Source organism: Bos taurus, chromosome 23 (assembly GCF_002263795.3).
Source record: "Bos taurus isolate L1 Dominette 01449 registration number 42190680 breed Hereford chromosome 23, ARS-UCD2.0, whole genome shotgun sequence".
Taxonomy (NCBI): domain Eukaryota; kingdom Metazoa; phylum Chordata; class Mammalia; order Artiodactyla; family Bovidae; genus Bos; species Bos taurus.
The window spans coordinates 6076928-6100178 of NC_037350.1; the positions used below are offsets into that span (position 1 = coordinate 6076928).

General features: G+C 35.7%; 1 protein-coding gene across 4 annotated transcripts in view; it reads right to left on the minus strand.

The window, feature by feature from the left end:
* The window catches only part of TINAG (tubulointerstitial nephritis antigen), a 106090-nt gene that overhangs the window by 47637 nt on the left and 35202 nt on the right, over nt 1–23251 (minus strand). For 2 of the 4 annotated variants that reach the window (XM_005223240.5, NM_001035107.2), the window contains 5 exon segments: nt 19205–19328; nt 15064–15214; nt 12008–12188; nt 9915–9960; nt 6423–6546 (listed from right to left, as the gene is read on the minus strand). In XM_005223240.5, coding sequence (XP_005223297.1) covers nt 6423–6546; nt 9915–9960; nt 12008–12188; nt 15064–15214; nt 19205–19328 — 626 coding nt within the window. 4 annotated transcript variants of the gene reach the window in all.

The following is a 23251-nucleotide window of genomic DNA, read 5'->3' on the forward strand; positions in this document are numbered from 1 at the left end:
CTATGAATCTAGAGGCTTTGTCTTTTGTGCTATATGGCTTGAGAAGTCTTGATGCTATTGTAAGAAGTCAGGTCTGAATCCCAGAGGCAGGAGACTTAAACTTTGGACCTTCAGAGAACTCCTCACCATGGAACATTAATAGACAAGAGCCCACCCAAAGTCCTCCAGCTCAACACAGACCAAGCACCACCCAAGAGCCAGCAAGCTACAGTTCAGGATGCCCCATACCAATCCTTCAGCAAAACGTGAGCACAACTCTGCACATCAACAGACAGTCTGCCCAAATCCATTGTGAACTCACAGACACCCCAAAACACACTACTGGACACAGCACTGCCCTCCAGAAAGACAAGATCCAGCTCCATCCACCAGGACACAGGCACAAGTCCCTCCAACCAGGAAACCTTCACAAGACACTGGTCCCAACCTACCCATGGGGAATAGACTCCACAGTTAAGAGGAACTACAACCTTCCAGCCTGCAGAAAGGAGACCCCAAACTCAATAAATTAAACCAAATGAAAAGACAGAGAAATACACAGCAGATGAAGGAATATGGTACAAAGCTACAAGACAAAACAAGCGAGGCAGAAATAGGTAGTCCACCTGAAAGAGAATTTAAAATAATGATAGAAAGATGATTTAAAATCTTGAAAGCACAGTGGAGGCACAGATAAGTAGACTGGAGGTGTGTTCAAGAAGCAGCAAGAAATGTCTAACAAGGACTAGAAGAATTAAAAAATAATCAACAATGAACAATGAAATAACTGAGCATGAAAATATCCTGGAGGGAACCAACAGTAGAGTAACTGAGGCAGAAGAATGGATAAGTAAGCTGGAAGATAAAATGGTGGAAATACCTGAAGCAGAGTAGAAAATAAAATAAAAAGAAATGAGGACCGCCTCAGAGACCTCTGGAAGAACATTAAGCATCCCAACACTCAAATCATAGGTGTCCTAGAAGAAGAAGACAAAAGTAAAGGGCATGAGAAAATATTTGAAGAGAATATAATTGAAGGTTTCCCTGAAATGGGAAAGGAAATAGCCACCCAAGTTCAGGAAGCCCAGAGTCCCATACAGGATAAATCCAAGGAGAAACACCAAGACACATATGAATCAAACTAATGAAAACTGAACACAAGAACAAATATTAAAAGCAGCAAGGGAAAATCAACAAATAACATACAAGAGGACCCCCATAAGGCCAACAGCTGAACTTCAACAGAAACTGTGCAGGCCAGAAAGGAATGGCAAGATATATGTAAAGTGATGAAAGGGGAAAAAACTACAACCAAGATTATTTTATTCATCAGGGACCTCATTTAGATTTGAAGGAGAAATCAAAAGTTTTAAAGACTAAAGTTAAGAGAATTCAGCATCACCAAACCAGTTCTTCAATAAATGCTAAAGGAACTTCTCTAGACAAGAAACATAAAAAGAAAGGCCTATAAAAACAAATCCAAAACAATAAAGTAAATGGTAACAGGATGATACTTATCAATAATTATCTTAAATGTAAATGGGCTAAATGTTCCACCCAAAAGACACAGATTGGCTGAATGGATACAAAAAGAAGACCCCTATGTATGCTGACTACAAAAGACCCACCTGAGACCTAAGGAGACATACAGACAGAGAGTAAGGGGCTGGAAAAAGCTATACCATGCAAATAGAAATCAAAAGGAAGCATGAGTAGCAATACTCATATCAGATAAAATAGACTTTAAAATAAAGACAGTTATGAAAAAAAGAAAGACACTACATAATGATCATAATTGACATATTGTTAGCCAGACTCATCAAAAAAAAAAGGGAGAAGACTCAAATTAATAAAATTAGAAGTGAAAAAGGAGGAGTTATAACAGACAACACAGAAATACAAAGGATCGTAAGATCCTACTATGAGCGACTATATCCCAATAATATGGACAACCTGGAAAAAAATCGGCAAATTCTTAGAAAAGTATAGCCTTCCAAAACTGAACCAGGATAAAATAGAAAATATGAATAGGTCAATTACAGACACAGAAATCAAAACTATAATAATTAAAAAAAAAATCTTCCAGTAAAAAAAAAACCCAAAGACCTTCAAAGGTGAATTCCAACAAAAGTTTAAAGAGCTAACACCTATCCTACTCAAACTCTTCCAGAAAACTGCAGAGGGAGGAAAACTCCCAAACTCACTCTATGAGATCAGTAGCACACTAATGCCAAAACCAGACAAATATGCCACAAGAAAAGAAAATTATAGGCCAATATCACTGATGTACATAGATGCAAAAATTTTCAACAAAATTCTAGCAAACAGAATTCAACAGCACATTAAAAAGATCATGAATCATTACCAAGTTGGTTTTATCCCAGGGATGTAAGGATTCTTTAATATATGCAAATCAATTGATTTGAGACACTATATTAACAAACTGAAAGATAAAAACCCTATGATTATCTCAATAGATGCAGAGAAAGCTTTTGACAAAATTCAGTACCAATCTATGATAAAAGTCTCCAGAAAGTATGAACAGAAGTAACCGACCTTAACATAATAAAGGCCATATATGACAAATCCACAGCAAATATTATTCTCAGTGGTGAAAAACTTAAAGCATTTTCTCTAAAATCAAGAACAAGACCGGGATGCCCACTCTTGCCACTCTTATTCAACATAGTTTTAGCAGTCCTAGCCACAGCAATCAGAGAACAAAAAGAAATAAAATGAACCCAGATTGGAAAAGAAGTAAAACTCTCACTGTTTGCAGATGGCATGATTCTTTACAAAGAAAACTCTGAAGATGTCACCAGAAAATTACTAACACTAATCAATGAAAATAGCAAAGTCAAAGGATGTAAAGTTAATACACAGAAATTGCTTGCACTCCTATACACTAACAATGAAATATCAGGAGAAATTAAGGAAACAATCACATTCACCATTACAGCAAAAAAGAATAAAACACTTAGGAATAAACCTACCTAAAGAGACAAAGCACAGACATTCAGGTTGCCAACAAAGGTCTGTATAGTCAAAGATATGGTTTTTCCAGTAGTCATGTACTGATGTGAGAGTTGGACCATAAAGAAGACCGAGTGCCAAAGAATTGATAGGCAATTCCTATCAAACTATCAATGATATTTTTCACAGAATTAGAACAAATAATTTTACAATTTGCATGGAAACACAAAACACCACAAATAGCCAAAGCAATCTTAAGAAAGAAGATTGGAGCTGGAGAAATCAATCTGCCTGACATCAGACTATACTACAAAGTGACAGTCATCAAGACAGTATGGTACTGTCATAAAAAAAGAAATATAGACCAATGGAACAAGACAGAAGTCCTGGAGATAAATCCATGCCCTATGGGGACCTTATCTTTGATGAAGGAGGCAAGAATATACAATGGAGAAAAGACAGTATCTTCAATAATTGGTACTGGGAAAGTTGAGGAACTACACGTGAAAGAATGAAATTAGAACACCTCATAACACCATACACAAAAATAAACTCAAAACGGATTAAAGACTAAAATATATAAAACTCTTAGAGGAAAATTTAGGCAGAACACTCTTTGACATAAATGACAGCAAGATCGACTATGACCTACCTCCTAGAATAATGGAAATAAAAGCAAAATAAACAAATGGGACCTAATTACACTTAAAAACTTTTGCACAATGAAGGAAACTATAATCAAGGTGAAAAGACAACTCTCAGAAAAGGAGAAAATAATAACAAATGAAACAGCTGGCAAAGGATTAACTGTAAAATATACAAGCTGCTCATGTGGTTCAATACTAGAAAAAACAAACTACCCAATCAAAAAAAGGGCAGAAAAACTAAACATACATTTTTTCCAAGAAAATGTACAGATGGCTACTAAACACATGAAAAGATGCTCAACACTGCTCATTATTAGAGAAAGGCAAATCAAATCTACAATGAGCTATCAGCTCACACCAGTCAGAATGGCCATATCATGAAAAAATCTACAAACAAGAATTGTTGGAGAGGATGCGGAGATTAGGGAACTCCCTTGCATTGCTGATAGGAATATAAATGGATACAGCCACTACGGAGATTCCTTAAAAAACTAGGAATGAAACAACCATTTGACCAAGCAATACCACTTCTAGACATATACCCTGAGGAAACCAAAACTGAAAAAGACATGTGTACCCAATATTTATTGCAGCACTGTTTACTATAGCTAGGATGTGGAAGCAACCTAGATGTCCATCAACACATGAATGGATAAAAAAGCTGTGGTACATATATACAATGGAAACTACTCGGCCATGAAAAGGTACATATTTGAGTCGGTTCTAATGAGGTGGATGAACCTAGAGCCTATTATACAGAATGAAGTAAGTCAGAAAGAGAAAGACAAATACTGTATATTAGCACATATATATGGAATCTAGAAAGATGAAACTGATGATCCTATTTGCAGGGCAGCAAAGGAGACACAGACATAAAGAACAGATTTAGGGTCACAGTGGGGGAGGAAGAGGGTTGGAGAGAGTAGTAGTAAAACATGTGCATCACCATATGTAAAACAGATAGCCATTTGCTATATGGGAATTTGCTGTATGATGCAGGGACCCCAAAGCAGGTGAACTGTGACAGCCTGGAGGGGTGTGATGGGGAGGAAGGTGGGAGGGAGGTTTAAGAGGGAGAGGACAAATGTACACCTAGGGCTGATTCATGCTGCTGTGTGACAGAAACCATCACAATACGGTAAAGTGATAATCCTCCAGTTAAAAATAAAATAAAATGATGAGAAGCAAAGAAATTTAAGTGTTTATCTATCTACCTACTGTAAATATATAATATATATATGTATAATACATATGTAATATATACATGTATGTGGTATATATAAAATAGTATAAGCATATATGTGTAAATATATATATGTAATATATATATATATATAATGCCATGCATTTGGAAATACACAACTTTTATCACCTTATACTATAATCACTTGTGAATGTCTCTACTTTATTCCCTAAACTCCTTAAGAACAGGACTATGTATTAATCTTCCTTCTATTGCTCAGCGATGGGCATTTGATAGAAGTTTAAATTCATTAAGTACAAGTGAGTTAAATCTGATAGCTTTGTGTTTGACAAATTCATAGCAAATAGAATTTGATGCAATAAATTTGTAAGGTATTTCATAGAAGTACACTAAATTCTCTGATAAGGAACATTAACTTACTTGGGTTATTTGATTACTCTCTAATTCACTGATGTGTTAATTTTCTGCATACAGTAATTACCAAATCAGGAATTACTAATAGAGAAATGAATAAAAATCTACTGCTTCAGGTCATTTAACAATGCCCAAGGGCCCTAACATATTTCTGAAAAATAAACAAAATCTCCAAAAGTTATTTGCTCACTAGAAAAATTAGCCTTGCTAATTGTCACACATGTGAGATAAATTTTTAAGTGTCTCAATCCTTTAGGAGTTTATAAAAGTGAACACATTATTTCAATTGACACAATCAATATGGAAAATATACAAACAGTGCAGAGTGATTAAATACAAACACATTCATATTGTTCAACCCCAGCATGAACAAATTTAGGAGTAGAATGAAGAAAACATGATCAGCGTGGCAGGAGAGAGATAATAAAGAATCAGTTCTAATCAATCAAGAAAGGGTCCACATCAAGGTTCCATTCCCAGAGTTCTCTGAATAATAAGAAAGATCATTTCAATCACCCAGTGTGTGGGAAAAATTTTTCCAAATCATGACTATTACTAGGGGAAACAAAAATTGATAATGAAACGTACATAGGAAAGAGATTTAGAAGAAACAGGACTTTCAAACTGAAGGGAAATGGAATTCAAGTGGCACTGAATTCCCAGTTCCAGTAGCAGCATAAAGGAATTTTTTACTCTGTTTGCTTTTCTGAAAAGTCACTGAACAATTAAGAATGGAAAAACAAAGTAAAACAGGACAAGTTTTCACAATTCTCACATAGATTTAAACAAATAATTTTACATTGAATAAAGGAGATCTTACCCTGTCTTCCTGCTTAATCTCTACCATTTGTAATTCCATCCAAAACCTTCTCCCCATATCCTAGCACACTTTGGTTTTGCACACTTTCCTTGATCATCCCATATGTAGAATTCCAATAATCTATTTCCTTGCCCTTAGAACAGTTTCTTAGGATGGATTCCCAAGGAAGTGAGAGACATGCTTTGGTACCTTTCCTAAAATATTGAGTTGATTTTTCACTGGATTTTAAAATAATGACTAAATAATGTCAAGGTTTTATAATTTTTAATTTTTATGAGAACCTCTCATACCAAAAGGAATTCTGGCACCTAAATGCACTACATAATCTATTTTCAATCTTATTTTCAGGAGGTATTAAATGAAGACTTTTGAGAAATCACCTTACCCAGTGAGTTTGACCGCATGTGTCCGAAACTTTCGATATTTTTCTGAGTCTTCATTTGTGCTGGTAATGTGTCTATATATCCCTGTCTTATAATTGAAGAAATCCTCATGAACTTGCATTATAGCTAAAATAAAACCCAACAGGATAAATGACATGATTTTAAATCATTATCTTTAAAAAAAAACCTTCAGAAATTCTTACAGAACAGTCAACAAGTAAATTACCAAGGGTAGAATCTAAAAAGGAATTTTGCAGTTCAGTTTAATTTTCTTTCCTACTTAATTGATTGAAACATTTTCTAGTTCTCTTATAAAAGTAACTTTTAGCTACTTAGCATATTACTTAAAATCACATTGTACATTTAGAACTCGATCTTTTTTACTTGACAGAAGCACTATTATCAGGAGCTGAATCCTTGCAGGAAACCCAATACACTCACTGGTGATCACCAATTCTCCATTAACCTTGGGCTTCTCCACCAGTCCCTTAAAATTCCAATTAAGCTATCAGTGAAGGGTGAACCTAACAAAGGGTTTAAAGTAATTGTCCTTCCTCCTTAGAAGTAAATACAAAAGTTTCCTTGGTGAGTTTGAATAAAAAGTAACCCTTAGCAAAAGAATACTCTGAGAAGATTTCATCGGTCCCACTCTGGGGAGCTAAGCCAATAGTGTATTCTTTGGAAAGGAAGAGCTTATACTCTTCAGAAAGGAAGAGCTTATATTTTATAAAACTCTTCTTTCTTCCCTCACCTAGATTATTTCTTTTTCTTTTCTGAATTGTGGCTGTTTCATTGAAAGGCTTGAGCAATTTATGGTGAATACTTTAAACTTCTCTAGAAGACATGAATTGAAAGCATTTTTATTTGGGCTAGTTACATATACCTTGACAACTGTGCACAATGCTTGTCTTAGTTTGATGTGAATTTTAAATAAAATAAGGAAGAAAGCCACTAACATTTGACAGATGCTAAAATGAAGCTTCTCCTCCAAAGTCAAGTATTACTTTTGATTTCTACTTTTTATTTCATTTTTTAATGTTTCATGCCTTTTCTGATGGTGTCCAAATATTCATAAAAGAGATGAAATCTTTATTTAGTTGAACACACCTTTCCATAGGATGTTAAGAATTTATATAACTGTACTCTATTCAGCTCTTTGTTTTTGTCCTCTTTCCCGCACCTAAAATTCTTTTTAATTCTACAGATTTTAGAAGAATGCACACAGTACCATTTATTCATCAATCTATCACATTTTACATTCTTTTGTAAGGCAGAGGGGGAAAATGTTGTACCTTAGCACTGGCAACAACACGCAGACAGCCATTTGCATCTACAGTGAGATGAGGCAACCAGCATTTATAACTGTGAAAGTATTGCCATTGGCAATCTCTTCCATAGAGCTACTGACCCCATTAGCTTTCAAAGCACCATGAATAAAAAGTACTCTTCAACACAGAAAAATACCCTCCCCAACCTAAGAAACATGAATGAGATGCCATGACAACTAACTTGAAGACGGATTCCTCCTTGAGTTTCTGACACCAAACAGACCTGATGATCTAACTACATAAGCTACCATAATGCAATTTTACTTCTGGAAAACCACACAAACTTATTACACTCTACCCACCCACAAGGGTAGGATACTGAGCACTGTCTTCTGCTCTTGCTTCAGCCTGGCAGGAGGAAAGTTCTCAACAAACATTGGTTCCATGATGCTGAATAATTTGAACTTCAACTTTATTATTTTCAAATTTTACCTCTTTATTTTTGATTCAGTCTGTAAAATTCATGAATACTTAAGTATCTGACCATTAAATAAACATAAGATATTCTCAATTTTCAGTCATTATGCTGCAGATTTCTTTTAATTGATTAAAAGAATGAGAGAGAAACTTTAAACAGTAATATAATGATTTAAAGACTCAAAGAGGTTTAGATAATTCGTCCAAAGTCATTTAAGTAGCAAATGTCAAAATTGGAATTTCAAATTCAACCTTGACTTCAAATGCCTGGCTTCCTTCAAGTTTGTCACACAAACTCCAGTTAATGAAGGATATATTTAAATTACACATTAATTCCCTACTGTTTTTCTAGCCTTCAAAGATTACACAACTGAAAGGAGAAAAAAAAATTTCTTTTTATTCATTTCAGGTTTTGTGTATGGCCCCAGGATTTTAAAAACTGAATTCAGGCCATGTTCAGAATAAGCTTTGGTTTCTCAATAAATGTTAAGCGATGATAAAGATCAATAAAAGTCTTTCCAACACAATTTTAAAATCTGTATTTCCTATTATCTGTTGAACCAATATTGATTAGGCCGGCATTCAGAAACACAAAAATACATATAACCAATAGTTCTTTGGGTATACATCAAATGTTTTCAATTTAATTTTGATTTGTTTAGCCTAATTATTTTATTTATTTATCAATTCCACTGCATTGATAATATTAATATATTTTTGGACTTTTCAGTATTCACAGCCTGAATTTCTATTTTAGGCCTCACTGGTTTTGTTCTCCCAAGCATTTCAAGGCAATATTTAATACTGGAAATATACACTGTAAATTTATTTTTATTCATACCATTGGTGCAAAATAAATTCCAATAGATAAGCAGAGGAACTGTGTATCAGATATAATATCTTCATATTAAATCAATGGACATTTTATAAATTAGTATATGATTTCCTTATTGATTTTAGTTTACTATCCATAACACATTTTCAAAATAGATCAAAATGGAAAGCATTTTATAAATCACAAAAATCGTCCTGGCTTATTTGATTTCTTTTGAGCTCATAGGAAAAGGGAAGTGTCTACTTTGTTTCTATTGCTAAACCTTCATTTTCCTACAATCCATTATCTAATCCATTTAAGCCGAAGTGAGATTTTTAACACTATGTACGAGTCAAATATAACTAAACAATCAAACGAGCTCTCAGCATTTCCTGTTTGAATGTCTTTTGGATCCATGACCACTTTGTATAGACTGAGCTGACTTTCATCCAATGTGTCATTAACATTTGTTCAACAATTCAATTTATGAATGAGTCTGTCTTCTTCAAGTACAAGAGGAGCTAATGAGGCTATTAGGTGAGCGTATCTCCTATAATTACATTGGTCTTACAACCATTGAATCTTTAAGAATTATCTAAAGCAAAAGATGTCTATCATTTATTAAGCTCTTTATATGAGTTAAATGCAAAGTTGTTTATTAAAGAAATACATAAGACACAATCATATGTCATCCAACCTTACCTTGTGTGCATGCTAAGCCACTTCAATCAAGTCCGACTCTTTGCAACGCCATGGACTGTAGCCTTCCAGGCTCCTCTGTCCATGGGATTCTCCAGGCAAGAATACTGGAATGGATTGCCATGCCCTCCTCCAGGGGATCTTCCCAACCCAGGGATCAAACCCATATCTCTTATGTCTCCTGATTGACAGGCGGGTTCTTTACCATGAGTGCCACCTGGGAAGCCCAAGCTTACCTTGAACTGGTCCATTTTGCATGATTTCTCTCATGATCTCAGTTTCCTGGAGGGAAAAATATCAGTGAACACCATTATCGTTGTCAGAGTACACTACACCTATTGTTTGGTCTGTAATGTTAGGGGCTGTACAATCAGCTTAGGAATTACGGAACCCAGTGTGCCTTGACAACTTGCAATTTACTCTTAATCATACTTTGAAATACTTGCATGTGAATCTCCACATTGGTGAAGTTGCTAAAGACAAGACACACACATGTTTCATTGACTCTTACACTGGCAATAATTTTGTTTTTGTTGTTGTTGGTTATTTTATTTATTTATTTTTTTGAGTGAATTTTTTTATATTATTTTTTAACTTTACAATCTTGTATTGGTTTTGCCATATATCAACATGAATCTGCCACAGGTATACATGTGTTGCCCATCCTGAACCCTCCTCCCTCCTCCCTCCCCATACCATCCCTCTGGGTCGTCCCAGTGCACCAGCCCCAAGCATCCAGTATCGTGCATCCAACCTGGACTGGTGACTCATTTCATATATGATGTTATACATGTTTCAGTGCCATTCTCCCAAATCATCCCACCCTCTCCCTCTCCCACAGAAGTGAAGACAAAATATAATAATTTTTATGGTCAAAAAGAAAAAATTAAATAAAACACTGTTTTATCAGTGGAAAGTAGTGTTATCTCCATTCTTTGGACCACAACAGTGATCCCAGATGATTATTTTGTGAGGTTCCTCAGTTTTAGCATACAAATATTTATCTGTTTTCATCCACTGTGTAATGCAACTTTTAGGAATGAAGAAGTTCATTCACATATGCATTTTGATTAGAGTACATCCCAGAAACTAGGACAGAAACAAATATTAACCTTGCACCAGTCCTCCAGATAGTTCCATTTTGGTGGAGTAGACAGACAATCACATAACTAATTGCTAAGTAACATAACTAATCATGATACACTAAGCTTGATTATAGAGACAAGCACAAATACCATGGATACAAACAAGAAAGGGACATTGATTCTGCCTAGAAGTCAATAAAACTTCTTAGAGAAGATGAAGTTTTGACCTACTTCCTTGACATGGAAGTTGGTGGGATAACCACTGGTGTGAGAGGAATCATCACCCAGCTAAGTAGAAGCAAAGAGGGCCAGTGCATGTGGGGAGCAGACAGCGGTCAGTTTATGAGGAACATTATGGGCAGGTGGGGAATGGGTAGGTTGGTTGGACATGAGTCCAAAAAGCAGTAGATCAGAACCAAGTCATGAAGGACCTGTATGTCACGATAAGAATGTTGAACTGTATTCTACAGATAACTGGAAATCACTGAAGCTTCAAACAGTCTGAAAGTGAGAATGTCTAGGTGACATTGATAAGATGGAGTAAAATTCTCCCAGGATTTTAACATGACAAACTGGAATCCAGGGGAATCTTTTTCCCACCATGACTATGTCCATTTCAAGTATTTTGTGGAGTAAGGCAAAGGATGAATAAAATAAGCTAATACCACAGAAAAGTCAATGAAAAAAGGTTTGCTTTAGCTTTTATCTGTCAAGTATGTATATATGTATGTGTGTATAGGCTTCCCTGGTGGCTCAGTCAGCAAAGAATCCACCTGAAATGCAGGAAATGCAGATTCAATCCCTGGGTCAGGGAAATCCCCTAGAGAAAAATGGCAACCCACTCCAGTATTCTTGCACGGAGAATCCCATGGAAAGATGAGCCTGGCAGGATCACAGAAGAGTCCATGGGGTTGCAAAAGAGCCAGACACAACTTAGCAACTAAACCACCATTTACTTTATATACACATATATACGTGTATGTGTTATATAATAAACATAATTATAAAACTCTATTCCCAAGGACATTCTAAAATTTAAGGCAATCATTTGCACAGCTAATATTACAAAGATAAAAAATTATACACAAATTGAAAGTCATTAATAAACACTTCAATAATATCAAAAATTATATCTGAAAGCATAGTATTATTTTAGAATATTCTTGTTTTTAAATAGTTTTATTAACAGTAGTATATATTTTTGAGAAAGCTAACCACTAAGAAGTCTTGCATTTCAGACTTACATTGGAAGAGACCCTGTACGGAGGAGAACACTGGTAGATCCTATTGGATTTCTCGATGCTGTTGGGACATGGCGTGGTGGCATGCCGTTTTCCCCGTCCATCAGACCTACTTGCCATGGCGCAGCCATTGTTGGTAGCATTTTGGTCCTTGAAAAGTGGATAGCACGCATGGGATACCAGTCTACGAGGAGTAAGCAAAGAAGTAAAGGTAATACTTAGGAAATGCAGTAATGACCTATCTCCGTACGATTTTACTGATTCGCATATCTGTAAATCATTCTGGCTACTTACATGTAAGTTTCATGACACTGAACATAGTCCTTCAATCATATGAACTCTTTCCCCGCCCCATTCCTATATCTTCACTATAGTTTTTTTCATGGTAAGGCATTTTATTTTAAATATAGCAGTGTGTACATGCCAATCCCAAACTCCCAATCTATCCCTCCCTCTAACCCTTGCCCTCTGGTAACCATAAATTTTTTCTCTAAGCCTGTGAGTCTGTTCTGTTTTATAAATAAGCTTATTTCTATCAAATATTTTAGGTTCTAAAACCTTGCTCAAATCGATTCTAATAAAGACATTTATCAAAAAAAAAATAAAGACATTTATCTACCAAATAGAATTTTGTGAAGATGAAAAGCAATGATTAATAAAATATGTGGTAATATTAATAGGGGAAGGGCTCCTTAAGTCTTCATTTATAACTATAATATAAAAAAGCCAAATAGATAGCCAAAGGGAATTTGCTGTATGACTCAGGGAACTCAAACTGGAGCTTTATAACAACCTAGATGGGGAGGAAAGAAGGAGGGAGTTTCAAGAGGGACATATGTATATCTATGGCTGATTCATATTGATGTTTGGCAGAAACCAACACAATACTGTAAAGCAATTATCCTTCAATTAAAAATAGATAAGTTTAAAAAGCCAAATTTAATATGAAAAAGAACCGGTTTTAGCATATTCAGATGGAGTATTCTGATAAATTATATGTTTTAGAATTAAGTATTTTTACATTTTTATTGTTATAAATACCTTCTCATAGGAATTCAATTATTATGTGCTTATAATTCATGATCCTTCAAGAGAAATTATATATACTACTACAGTATTGAAGTTAATAAGGTAGAAAGTTATCAGATATATACATTATACAAATGATAAAAGAATTTTGATTTCTGATTTTGAAACTGGGCATAGAAAAATACAAATTATTTGGATCCAAATCTAACACAATTCATTGAATATGGAAGCAGACAATAAGGAAAATAGAACAGTGAATTTATTTTATGGATAGTTGATGTTCAGCTGGCCATAGAATTATGGTACTAGGATTGCCTCAAGGAAATTCAACAGTGTGAAAAAAGTAAGAGAATCTGAGTAAGAAGCATGATGAAAGCTAAGCCACTTTCACAAAAGGTGCCAGTGGATTACTTGGGGATAATGAGTACTATGGATTGAGGTGTGTCACCCCAAATTCATGAATTTAAGCTCTAATCACCAATGCAATGGCATTTAGACATGGGACCTTTGAAAGATAATTAGCTTTTTTGTTTGTGTGGTACTATAACTTTATTTAAACCAGTAGTGAAAATATTCACATTCTTGAACAATATATTAGATTGGAAACAAATGATTATCTGATCATGATTATCAGATCATCCATGAACAAGGTAAGATTATGGACAAAATTTTCAGAAAGAAGAAAGCATATAATTCACATATATGTATATGTGAATTAGCACTTTCTTTCCAGAAAATGTTTCCTTATGCTAACTTTTCAAATCTCCCTACAAAACTTCTGCTTCATGTAAGTTTAGTTATTCTGTATTCATTCACTTTTCTCTGCTCTTCAAACATTTGTGTGCTTTACTTTTCAACCATAGATTTATCTTTCTGTATACAGATTATCTATATTATCTCTATATACAGATATATAGTTATATCAATATAGACAGATAATTAGCTTTAAATTAAGTCATGAGGGTGGGACCCTCATGCTGAGATTAGTACCCTGAGAGACAGAGACATCTCTCTGCAAGTGGGGACTCAGTAAGAAGGCAAGCCAAGAGGAGGTGTCTCACCAGAAAGTGATTTGACTTTGAGTACCTTGATCGTGAACTTAGTTTCCAGAAATAAAAACTCTGTGGTTTAGGCCAGAGTTTATGGTATTTTGGTATGTTAACCTGAGCAGACTAATACAAGGAGATTTAATTGGCTTTCAATGTTAAGTTATATTTTTAAGCTCCTGAAGGGCTTTAACTTTTATTATAGTAAAATAATACAGAGCTGACCGAGCACTATTAAATCAGGAAGGTATTAGCCCAAGTTGCCCATTCTAATCACCATCTTATTAGCAAAGCATTAGATACACATTTTAAAGAACTTTATAAATACGTAACACCCAGTCTCTTATAGCACACCCAGAGCACTCAGTGGATGAGGAAAGAACATGTGGGCAGCACATACACCAACTATTAGTTATCAGCTGCTATTTCCTTTGCCAAATAACTCAGCTTTTAAGTAGATCTTAGAGTAGACACAGGGTGCTGCATGGGTATCAGACTACATGAGAGTAAAGAAATGCAACCTGCATCATCTCATCAGATGGGATTAATGGTGACAATGATGTTGATGAGTTGAGGCAACTATACAGCATGTCTTTATATCATTCCTCTGGGTCTTAGGCTAATTTCCCCCTGGCATCATCTATTAATCTGCCTGGGGAACTAAGAGTCTCAAGATAAGTATGAACTCTACCCGCCTTGTGGGACTCTACAACCATTTGGCTCAGAACCACAAGAAGACAATGCTTACTTGTCTCGATTAATTTAGCTAGAACAGTATACATTTTTTCAAACAATTTTTTCTGATAGCTTATAACTTCAGTAGATACCAAACAGAGATTATACTTAAATGAAATTCCTGTGTTTATATAGATGTAGCATATATATTTGTAGAGTTTGGGGAAAATGCAAAATGTTTTTTCCCCTTATTCTAACCCAAGCAACACTCTTAAGAATCCTAGAGATACATATTGGGGAGCTATTTACCCACGTTTTCTCAGGTACCACCAAGCCCTATCAACACTTCCGCTGTTGCATCCATGGCGCTTCTTGGCACAGCAAGAGATCAAATTCTGAGGGGATAGGTTGGCGGTGTATCGACCTTGGGACTGAATTGCTATGCGGTCAGCTGCCACACCTGCTTCAAAGAGAATATTAATTAATTTTCAAATGGCACATAATATTGCCAAAATTTGCATAGCCCTGTTTGTCTGAATCATTAAACTAGTCTCTGAAACTTAATGGAACTTAAAGGCCAAATGTGATGCATATTCCAACACACTCAACCGTGTCATAATTTCAGTCATAGTTGATATCCGGTTTTGGCATTGCTTCATTATGTTACCATCTTCAAAGTCTGTTCTAGTTTCTTGTTCTTTTCATGTTCTATATACTTCTGAATTCTTCATTAAGAAACCTGTCAAGTGAAACACCTTACAAGCAAGAGTCATATCTTGCTTACATTTATATCACCTGTACTTAAAATGTGTGTGTATGAATATCTATAATGAATATATATATTCATTATATAATGAATGTAACTAACCTGAGGCAATCAGAAAAGCTAATCACAGAAATATTCATTGAAAATGTATCCAAGTTAATCTGATATAGTGGAATAAATTACATTTTGATTTTAAAACTAATTGAGACTAGCATGAATCTACATTATAAACTATCACTCATTAATACTTATGTATGGAATCTAGAAAGATAGTACAGATGAACCTATTTGCAGGGCAGGAATAGAGACGCAGACAGAGAAAACAGACTTGTAGATACAGTCGGGGGAATCAAAGAGTGGGACAAATTGAGAGAGTCGGATCAACGTACGTACACTACCATGAGTGAAATAGATAACTCTGGAAAGATGCTGTGCAACGCAGAGAGCTCAGCTCCTTGCTCTGTGATGACCTAGAGGGCTGGGATGGGGGGATGGCTCAAGAGGGAGGCGATACATGTATACATACAGCTGATTCATTTTGCGGTACAGCAGAAACCAACAAAACAGTGTAAAGCAATTAAACTCCAATTTAAAAAATTATCAAAAAGCTACATAGCACACTTCCGTGCTTATAATTTTCTTGAAGATCATGTTCCTAATCTCAGTGGACGTCGAATTCAGCTTGTTTTATGTATACATCTACCCTTTGTGACTGAACATTCTATTTGTTTAAATAATCCCCTAGCACGGTTGCTGTTAATGTGTGTTCCTTTCCCCAGCACACATTTGTTCACCACGTGCTAGGTGGCAGGCACAAGACTAAGCAATAGAAATTGCAACAATGAACAAAATCAAGAGTCATCATCCTGACCTCATAGAATGGTAGACTGGGGAAACTAATCAACCAGTAGCAGAAAACTATATATGTGAGCATTTTGATCATGCGACCATGACAATATGTGTGTGGAGATCACAAGAAAATTCGAGTCAGTGACATTTTGGTACAGACTTGTGTTGTTGTTGGAGACCTAATTAGTCTTCTTCTTAATCTCTGACTCACTTTTGATTAAAGGAAGCACATTCATAACCTTTCTTCTACCTATCCACTTTTCTCAGAAGTTATAGTTTTTACTTATCAAAATTATCTGTGTACTGGAACCCCTCACAGTGCTAGTTTAGAACTATTAAACTAGCACTGAAATAAATTCTTCAAAAATAATTCCTTTACTTATGTATTTCTGTATATGTATTTACAAAATGAAATCACAGCACATGTACAATTCTGTAGTGTAACTGCTGGCATATTTTAGATGCTCAGTATGTGCTGGATCTATAACCTGCTACTTGCTTCTCAATTCCCATGTATTTTGTGCTAGGATAAATTTCATAGAAGCAAAAATCATTATACCTCCATCTCTCTTAGTCTCAAGAAAATAATTCCCTGTTTCATAAAAGAAAATAGAAATTCCTTGATGCTTTGACTTTCGGGACAAGGGATCAGAATCAAGTATTCCCGTAACCATTCTCTGGTTCATAAAAGACTTTCACAAACAATACTGAAGGAGTCAGAAACCTGCCTCTGGTGTCACTTCTGGGACTTCTTGCCTTTCACTTTGCGCAGGTCACTTCTTTTGTTTGGGCCTCTTTTATAAAAGCAAAGGCTTGAAAATGGGGACCTCTACCTTCCCTTCCAGCCCCATGAATCTGTAGATTCCAACCAAAGGATAAGAGCTTTAAATTCTAGTGATATTCAACATGTTGCTCTTATTACAGACATTCCTGAATCTCAGTGAAGGTTTAATCCAAATTCTCTTGAAATACTTAAAAAAGGTCAGAAGATTTAAAAATGACTCAGTTCAACAAATTGTTTTCCACTCTTTATATGAAAACGTTCACTGGGCTTTACCTCTGACTCACACTGCTATTTTTCCTGCTTATTTTATTCTGTCTCCAAGTTTGCTCTGCAGCAGGCATCATCCCTACCATTCGGAACTCCTTCGCCTCTTAGCTTCTGACATCTTGCTTAAATTTTATTTAGCTATATAACTATATTTTTATATGTGTGCATATTTTTAATTGTCTTCTTTATCCCATTTTATAATTTTTAGCTTCTTTGAAAGACAACTTTTCTCATTGTAACTACTGCTATATTGAATATGCAGGATACAAAACTGACATCCGTTAGGCAGAGGGACAGATGGACTTGGCCCTGTGCTGAGGCCATCTATGGGACTGTGATCAATGGACCCCAAAAATACACAGCCCAGATCAGCCTAGCAAATCACTTTCAGTACAGCAAATATCTTTCCTAAGACATCTTCAGAAACGCTGGTCTAGCTTAAACTTAAAGTAAAATTATTATATATCCCTTAGGAGGTGTAATACATTAGCCACATAAACATAAAATGGCAAATGATGTATCTGATTAAATCTGTCCCCATCCATTTAAAACAAGGCTCAAAGAGATTCCCAAGCCAGAGAATGTTTACCCTGGGGGGATAAACATTACCATAGAAGTAACAGATGGAGACACTCCAGGGTGAGCTCAACCAAATGCATCTTTTCTAGAACAAACTAGCTTATTCTATGAAGTGATGGTATTTAGAGAAAGTATCAGCACTGCTCTGTCCCAAGAAGTGCCACCCTTCAGAGCCTATGAAGTTATTTCATGATGCATTCAGTACTTAGTCTGTTTTTGAGGACTCTTGGAATTATTTCTAAGCGTAGAGCACAGTTTTATGAAACTGATCTTTGAGAATAGACAATGTTGTGTGAGGTCTAATTGTTGTAATACAATCAACACATTTTGAGGATACTTTTGGAGACCAAATCTTGGGATTAACCTGAGTACTGATGTACTGGCCTTGTGAAACTATATGAAGTTGCTGTAATAGAGGTGTGTTATCCCTCACACTGCTTTTAGTGAACTTTTTTTTAAGTCTTTACTGAATTTTTTACAATATTGCTTCTGTTTTACTTTTTGGTACTTTGGCCACAAGACATGTTGGGTCTTAGCTTTCCCACTAAGGATCAAATCCACACCCTCTTCGCTGGAAGGCAAAAATCTTAACCACTGGGCCACCAGGGAAGTCCCTCCTTACACTTTTGAAGTAATTTGGAAACTACTCTTGTTAGATCAGTTGTTTCACTGTAGAGTCAGAATCTATAAAACTGATCTTATCTAAAATGAAATAAAGCCCATTTAATCCATTATCACTTAGTTCTGAAGTCTCTACATCAAATATATTAATTTCATAATTAAATATATTTCTGCAGATCTAATCAAGAGAAAAGAATATAAGAATTATTTTATACATACAATATATATGTATAGCATACATATTAGGATTGCAGATAGTACTATGGGTAAAGAGGAATCTTATACTCTTCTTATGATCTGGCCTTAACTCTCAAAGAACAAACAAATTTTGGCAACTTTTCTCTGTTGCTCTTTTGATCTACTCTCTATTTAAAATTAGTCTGTGATGATAAAGACCAATTTCAGAGTAAAAATGGGTTTTTATTTAATCTTCAGGCTGCTTTCTCTGGTCAAAGTAAGATTTTATTTTATTGACCAAGTGATAATATTTAAATGTTCTAAATTAAAAACCCTTTTAATTACTATCCCAGTGTCTAGAGTAAAAGGGGGAATTTGTAAGGAAGTAATTAAAATGACTTTATTACTTGCAGTGGAAAAAGCCCAGGATGCAGCACAATTTTTTTGATCCAAAGGGCCATGGGTCCATCCAGGCCATTTGTAAGATGCAATAAAGAATTCTGGAAGATCAGTAGTTTTAGTTAAAGAAGCCTAAAGAAGAAAAAGAAGCAAATATGTCAGAGTTTTTCCAATTTATCCCAATAACCATTATAAGAAATCCCCATGCCCTGTTATAATGTTTTTTTATTTTGTACATTCAACTGTTCTGAATGACATTTCTTAAATGTATGATTTATGTAACATATCTCTTTCACTCTATGTTTAAAAATAGCAATTCAATGTGAGGAATCATAACATAGTACAAAATTGAAAGAATACATAGAATGTGTTTTCTCAGTTACTATATAATGCAATAATTTTGGCCACTGCTTTTTGTTATCCTTACATGCTGCTATTTAGGTGATGGGATAAAAGTGTCAAATTCTCAAGTAGATTGTGGTAGAGTGTCTGCGTGAAAACTCGAAGAGCAGTGCCATAGAAATCCTAGAAATCTGGGTGGTTTTAGATTCTTATGTCATCAGATTGGCCACACTGCAGAATCTTGGAGTTGGAGCAGAATAAATTTGCTTCTCTGAGTAGATAGTTTCAGAGACATAGACACGGTCTCAAAGTCTTTCTACCTGGGACAGAAATACACCTACCTTATACATTACTCATACCTTCATTATTGGTTAATCAGTGTGCTTTTAGGAATTTATAATACTAAGCTGCCCCATGTTCCAGAAAAATAGCTAGATTATCATTGTTATTGCAATTTATCACTTTAGAATTCTAATTTAATAATGGAGCTGGGCTATTTCCCTCCTGCTCTGTGGAAGTAATAAAGGTATAACACATTTTTGCAGGGTTGAGCTATTCAGAATTTGACATCCACTTTCCAAAGTTGGGAGAAGGCAATGGCACCCCACTGCAGTACCCTTGCCTGGAGAATCCCAGGGACAGGGGAGCCTGGTGGGCTGCCATCTATGGGGTCGCACAGAGTCGGACACGACTGGAGCGACTTAGCAGCAGCAGCAGCAGCAGCTCCAAAGTTGGCCAGAGAACTTTGTACATGGGAGACATGCAGTGAATATCTGATAATAATGAAGAAATACACATCTATCTGATAGATTGCACAACTTTAAGAAAATCATTTCCTCCCCACAGGCACATTGTTATAATAATAGCATTTATTTATTTTTTTATGATTTACTATTTAAAAATAAAAGTATATTAATGTATAATCCTTCTCCATAAGAAAAGGTGATAAACAGGCAAAATATCATATTTATTAAAACATATTTACAGTATCTATCACTAAGTCAGATCAATTCATGAAGCTCACCTGTCAGATCTTACAAGACTTTTTACCAATTATTTAATATTGCTTTTCTTTAAAATAAGCCCTTAGGACTTGAGACCCAAGAAGCGTGTATTACCTTGAAATTTTATTTACTTTATGATGCCAGACAATCTGATGTAATAAACACAGGGAAAATTTTACATCTCATTACTCCATGATTATTGCATTCCTCTATAAAGTAAGAATGTTTTCAAGAGCTATTAAAAGTAAACACCACAGAATAACAGCTTTTAGGAGTTGGTAATGAAGTCTGACTTCATTAAATGATTTTTTTTCCTTGGTCAAAGGATAACTTAATAAAGCAAAAAACTCAAGAGGATCAGCTGACAGAGACAGAAATTCCAAAACGACAGTGACCTAAAGACACAAAAATTTAATTTTAAAAAGTTTTACACTATTACAGATGGCATTTTACTTTCATTGTAATGTTGAAAAATTTCAGCCACATTCTGTTTTCAGATTAAGATTAGTCAAACTTGAACAGTCTCCCACCTTAATATTTCAATTTTGATTAGAGATTAAATATCCTGTGAAAAAATGTAAGAATTAAAAGCATGGGTGAATGCTGGAGAATATTTTACAAGAATTGTTGCATTTAATAGAATCAAAATCTCTAAAAGTAATGGAAACCCAGTCACAGAGCAGATTGAGAACTAACTAATCAAATTCTGGACCTTCTGGACAGTGTTACTAAGAGCCCATGTTTGCACAGTATCCGCTCGGTGAATCACCCCTTCATCTCCTAGTTGCACTTATTCCCACTTAAATGTGGATAATGAGTGAGCCAAGAATCAGAAGAAGTCAACAGAAAATATTATTCTCTTCTGACTAAGTTCAGTGACCGTGCATACCAAGAAATTTCTTCTAAGCTACTTAATATTGGAGACAAAAGGGCTAACTTCCAGGTGATAATGGCAAAGTGAATTTTTCATCTTCAATAATATTTGCCTCCATGCTTGAAATCTGAAAGAGTTTTGCTTTGTTACTTGGCCAGTTTTGGTTTTTTATATGGAACTAGTTTCTTGTAAATATCATTAATCAGTGACCACACCACAGAAGGTGGTGCTAGTCCCTCAGGGCTCCTGCTCTGAGTAGGCTTTCCTTCCATTTATAAGTTTTAGTGAGAGCAATTTTAGTTCAGTACCTGCAGGCTCAGAAAAATGACTATATTTCCTGGTCTCCCTTGGCTCCCAGGTGTGGCCACATTACTAAGTTCTGTCCCATGGAATTTTACCCCTTTTTATTTATCCTTTTCAGAGAAGACAATGGCACCCCACTCTAGTACTCTTGCCTGGAAAATCCCATGGATGGAGGAGCCTGGTAGGCTGCAGTCCATGGGGTCGCTAGGAGTCAGACATGACTGAGCGACTTCACTTTCACTTTTCACTTTCATGCATTGGAGAAGGAAATGGCAACCCACTCCAGTGTTCTTGCCTGGAGAATCCCAGGGACGGGGGAGCTTGGTTGGCTGCCATCTATGGGGTCACACAGAGTCGGACATGAATGAAGCGACTTAGCAGCAGCAGCAGCATTTATCCTTTTATCTTTTTTTTTTTTTTTTTGCTTGAACCCAGGACATTGTCAAATGTAAGAAGCATCCCAGCTTCAGAGGTGTGATAATAAAGAAAACGTACCTCTGGAAATTGATGAACTGCTCTCTCTTAAGATGACTTTCTCAGAACACTAGTTCTGAGAAATTGTAATAGATAATTACAAGAGGAGCAGCTGATTAATCAAACAGTTCTAAGAAACACTGGCTTTAAAAATTAGTCTTTTTTGTCCTCACTGCAATATTTTTTATAAACTACCTAAGTGCTGAGAGCCTGTAAGAAACAAAAATAATATTTGTGATTCTCAATATGCATGACCCAATGCAACATATTCTAATCTATTTCATTTGATTTAACATCATTTTTGCTGTGAAGTAGATCAGAGGACTAGTTTCATGGAACTCACTTGGGAAAGAATCATCATATAGACAGATAGTTTCTAATTTGGGGAGTCCATGTAACCCAGAAGGACCCTACAAGATCATCTGGAAACAGACTCCCACCCATGTCCTCCACCTGCCTTTTGTCTTTAGAAGTGAAGTGAAAGTCACTCAGTCAAGTGCGACTCTTGTGACCCCATAGACTGTAGCCCACCAGGGTTCTCTGTCCATGGGATTATCCAGGCAAGAATACTGGAATGGGTTACCATTTCCTTCTCCATGTCTTTAGAAAACTTTAGTTAAAGAATGAGTTTAATTAAAGGAATGAGAAAATGCGAAAAGAAAACAGTATAGCAAGAGAAAATAATAATACTTTAGCCATTAACCAAAGTCCAAGGCCTCCTTTAGTTATTCCTCAAGGACTCTAGATAAATATTCAAGTCATGTCTTTTGAGCTGTTTTGCAGACACTGAAACCCCCACCAGGTGGGAGAAGTTAACTATATGCTGCCTTCAAGGATTTAGACTCCAGACCGCTTCCAACCAGAAGGTTAATGATGTGGACTCCCACTTGCCTCACCACCAACCAGTCAGAAGAACGTCCACAAGCTCATGATGCCCTCTTTGACCTGTTGCTATAAAACTCACTACCCTCTCCAGGTCAGAAACACAGTCTTGAGGGCACTAGCCCGCTGTGGCTCTCTTGCCTGGCAAAGCAATAAAGTTATTCTTTTCTGTCTCA